The 2,933-nt window shown below is 41.0% G+C and overlaps 1 protein-coding gene across 1 annotated transcript; it reads left to right on the plus strand.

Moving 5' to 3' along the window:
* Positions 1–498: 498 nt before the first annotated feature.
* On the plus strand, positions 499–1,991 carry LOC124866831 (rhodopsin). The gene has a single exon (XM_047362807.1). It carries the CDS (start codon positions 587–589, stop codon positions 1,649–1,651), a length of 1,065 nt encoding a protein of 354 aa, XP_047218763.1. The 5' UTR covers positions 499–586; the 3' UTR covers positions 1,652–1,991.
* The last annotated feature ends 942 nt before the right edge of the window (positions 1,992–2,933 follow it).

A 2,933-nucleotide genomic window follows, 5' to 3' on the forward strand; every position in this document is an offset into this window, starting at 1 on the left:
GCTGTGGAGTAGGTCTGCAAAGTAGAAGGCTTATTTACACGGTCACAGTTACCTTAATTAATATAAAATAATATATGTCCACGTTCTTTCACTCACCAAATAAAAATAAGTTCCTGAATAAGTGAATAATACAATGAGATTTCAGGCAACACATGAAAGCTTTTTTGAAAATCCTCCTGTTGGGTGTATGACTTTTGTTTTCAAGTACGGACATCAGAAGTGACATTTTAAACCACAATTTTAACTCAAACTTGTGCACAATTTATTTTTGTGCACAATATGGCTGGTTGTAATCATGCTTTGGAACACATAGCCATTCAATAGCTCCAAGACAGACCTGAGCAGGTGTAACCTTAATATCTTGATGAGTGGTCAGTTATGTTTGCAGTGATGGCTGGATTAGATATTAACTATGGCCTAAATCAATTTGTGCTGACGGATTTGGAAAGTGATAATCCAAGGTGTGCCTTTTAAAAGCCTGGCCGAGGCCACCAGACCCATTTGTAGCAAGGTCCATCTCCATCATAATCTCAAACAGCCAGACGAAATACCACCGAGGGGCTGATAGCAACCGCAAGCCGCAATCATGAACGGCACAGAGGGACCCTTTTTTTATATCCCTATGGTTAATACCACTGGCGTTGTCCGGAGTCCTTATGAATACCCTCAGTACTACCTTGTCAACACAGCAGCCTATGCTGCTTTGGGCGCCTACATGTTTTTCCTCATTCTCGTCGGCTTCCCCGTCAACTTCCTCACCCTCTATGTCACCCTCGAACACAAGAAGCTGCGAACCCCTCTAAACTATATCCTGCTCAACCTTGCGGTGGCCGACCTTTTCATGGTGTTCGGAGGATTCACCACAACGATGTACACCTCCATGCATGGTTACTTTGTCCTCGGACGTCTTGGCTGCAATGTGGAAGGATTCTTTGCTACCCTTGGTGGTGAGATTGGTCTCTGGTCACTGGTCGTTCTAGCTGTTGAGAGGTGGCTGGTTGTCTGCAAGCCTATCAGCAACTTCCGCTTCACTGAGAATCACGCAATTATGGGTCTGGTCTTCACCTGGATCATGGCCTCTGCCTGTGCTGTCCCGCCTCTCGTCGGCTGGTCTCGTTACATCCCAGAGGGCATGCAGTGCTCATGCGGAGTCGACTACTATACCCGTGCAGAGGGTTTCAACAATGAGTCCTTTGTTGTCTACATGTTCGTCTGCCACTTCTGCATTCCTCTTTTCGTTGTGTTCTTCTGCTACGGCCGTCTGCTTTGTGCCGTCAAAGAGGCTGCTGCTGCCCAGCAGGAGTCTGAGACCACCCAGAGAGCTGAGAGGGAAGTCACCCGCATGGTCATTATCATGGTCATCGGCTTCCTGATTTGCTGGTGTCCCTACGCCAGCGTAGCCTGGTACATCTTCATAAATCAGGGTTCTGAGTTTGGACCTCTCTTTATGACCCTCCCAGCTTTCTTTGCCAAGTCTTCCTCCATCTACAACCCACTGATCTACATCTGCATGAACAAGCAGTTCCGCCACTGCATGATCACCACCTTGTGCTGCGGGAAGAATCCCTTCGAAGAGGAGGAGGGGGCATCCACCACTGCCTCCAAAACCGAGGCCTCCTCTGTGTCCTCCAGCTCCGTATCTCCTGCATAAATGGAGCAACAGGCAAAGGCTCCATAATCTACTATTCAAGAAGACTTCTGCATCCCCAGGGAAACGACTGAAGGCTAATGGCTACAGAAATAACTTCCCCTTTTTTATTTTCACAAACGACTTGGTTTAACCTAAAGACAGTTGCAGGAAAGGTCAGCCCATTACAGAGTTGTTCCTGTATGTACAGCATATCCAACTTAACCGTCTGTGAGTTTTTTTCCTCAGATAAAAGGGGAAAATGTTATTCTCTAACAGTTGGATTCTATATGATACTGGCTTATTTTTGAATGTAGAGGCATGTAATCAAGGCAACGTAAAATAAATCGCACTTTGCAAATGACTCATCCTGTTTATGTTTTAATTATAACTTGGGTGGAAAGTTCATATGACTGTAGTATATTTATTCAAATAAATAAATAAATAAATAAATGTGAATGACCTATTCAAAATGCATTTATGTCTTGAGTCAGTTTCTACTTTGAAACCTGTTTTCTTTTTGTTTACATCTACATCAGAAATATAGGAATATACTAAATCTTTAAATAAACTCTCCATGTGGTGCCTGCAAAGCAGATATAATCTCACTTCAGTCACAGGTCACCTTGGATTTAGATATCTGGCTAATAAAAGGATTATAATATTAATATTAACCAGGATACATATATACATAAACATATTTACATGTCACAACACTCAGCTTTATCTGATGATGAATATTAAGTCTTAGAAATTAATCATTAAGAAAGATTAAGGAATAATACTAATTTATATTATCAAAAGAGACCTTCAAACAAAGGTTATGAATATGGACTACTACCTTGATTACAGAGAAGTGGAAACTGATGTTAAAACTAAAAAATAATTTACCAGAACACATCAGTAAAACTACAGACGAGTACAGAATATGTCCTAATTTAACAGGTAGTTTTATCCAACAAGTATAAAACTGAAATGATTACTAAAACATGAGCTCATTGCTCTGTGTGATTACATGAGTATTAATAATTTAGTCGTAGATTAATATTATTTTTATTCCCTGCATGAATTTTGAATGAGGGGACTTAAAGTAAAACTGAAGCATCAGATCCAAAGAGTTATTGTGAGTTTAAATCATTACTGATCATTTCCCTATACAATTCAAATGTATCATGGCAACTGTTTCTGTTTCAGAAAACCCATTTAAAGGTAATTGTTACACATTCAGCAGCACCACCAGAAAGATCCTACAGACAAAGAAGAAAAGGGTTTTCTATGGTGGGGCAGTTTCTACTCAGTTAGTGGT

The sequence above is a fragment of the Girardinichthys multiradiatus genome, chromosome 1, assembly GCF_021462225.1.
Source record: "Girardinichthys multiradiatus isolate DD_20200921_A chromosome 1, DD_fGirMul_XY1, whole genome shotgun sequence".
Classification (NCBI taxonomy): domain Eukaryota; kingdom Metazoa; phylum Chordata; class Actinopteri; order Cyprinodontiformes; family Goodeidae; genus Girardinichthys; species Girardinichthys multiradiatus.

What these genes read in the sequence shown, in the direction of transcription:
- LOC124866831 (XM_047362807.1), top strand. Translation starts at nt 587, where the DNA reads ATGAACGGCACAGAGGGACCCTTTTTTTATATCCCTATGGTTAATACC.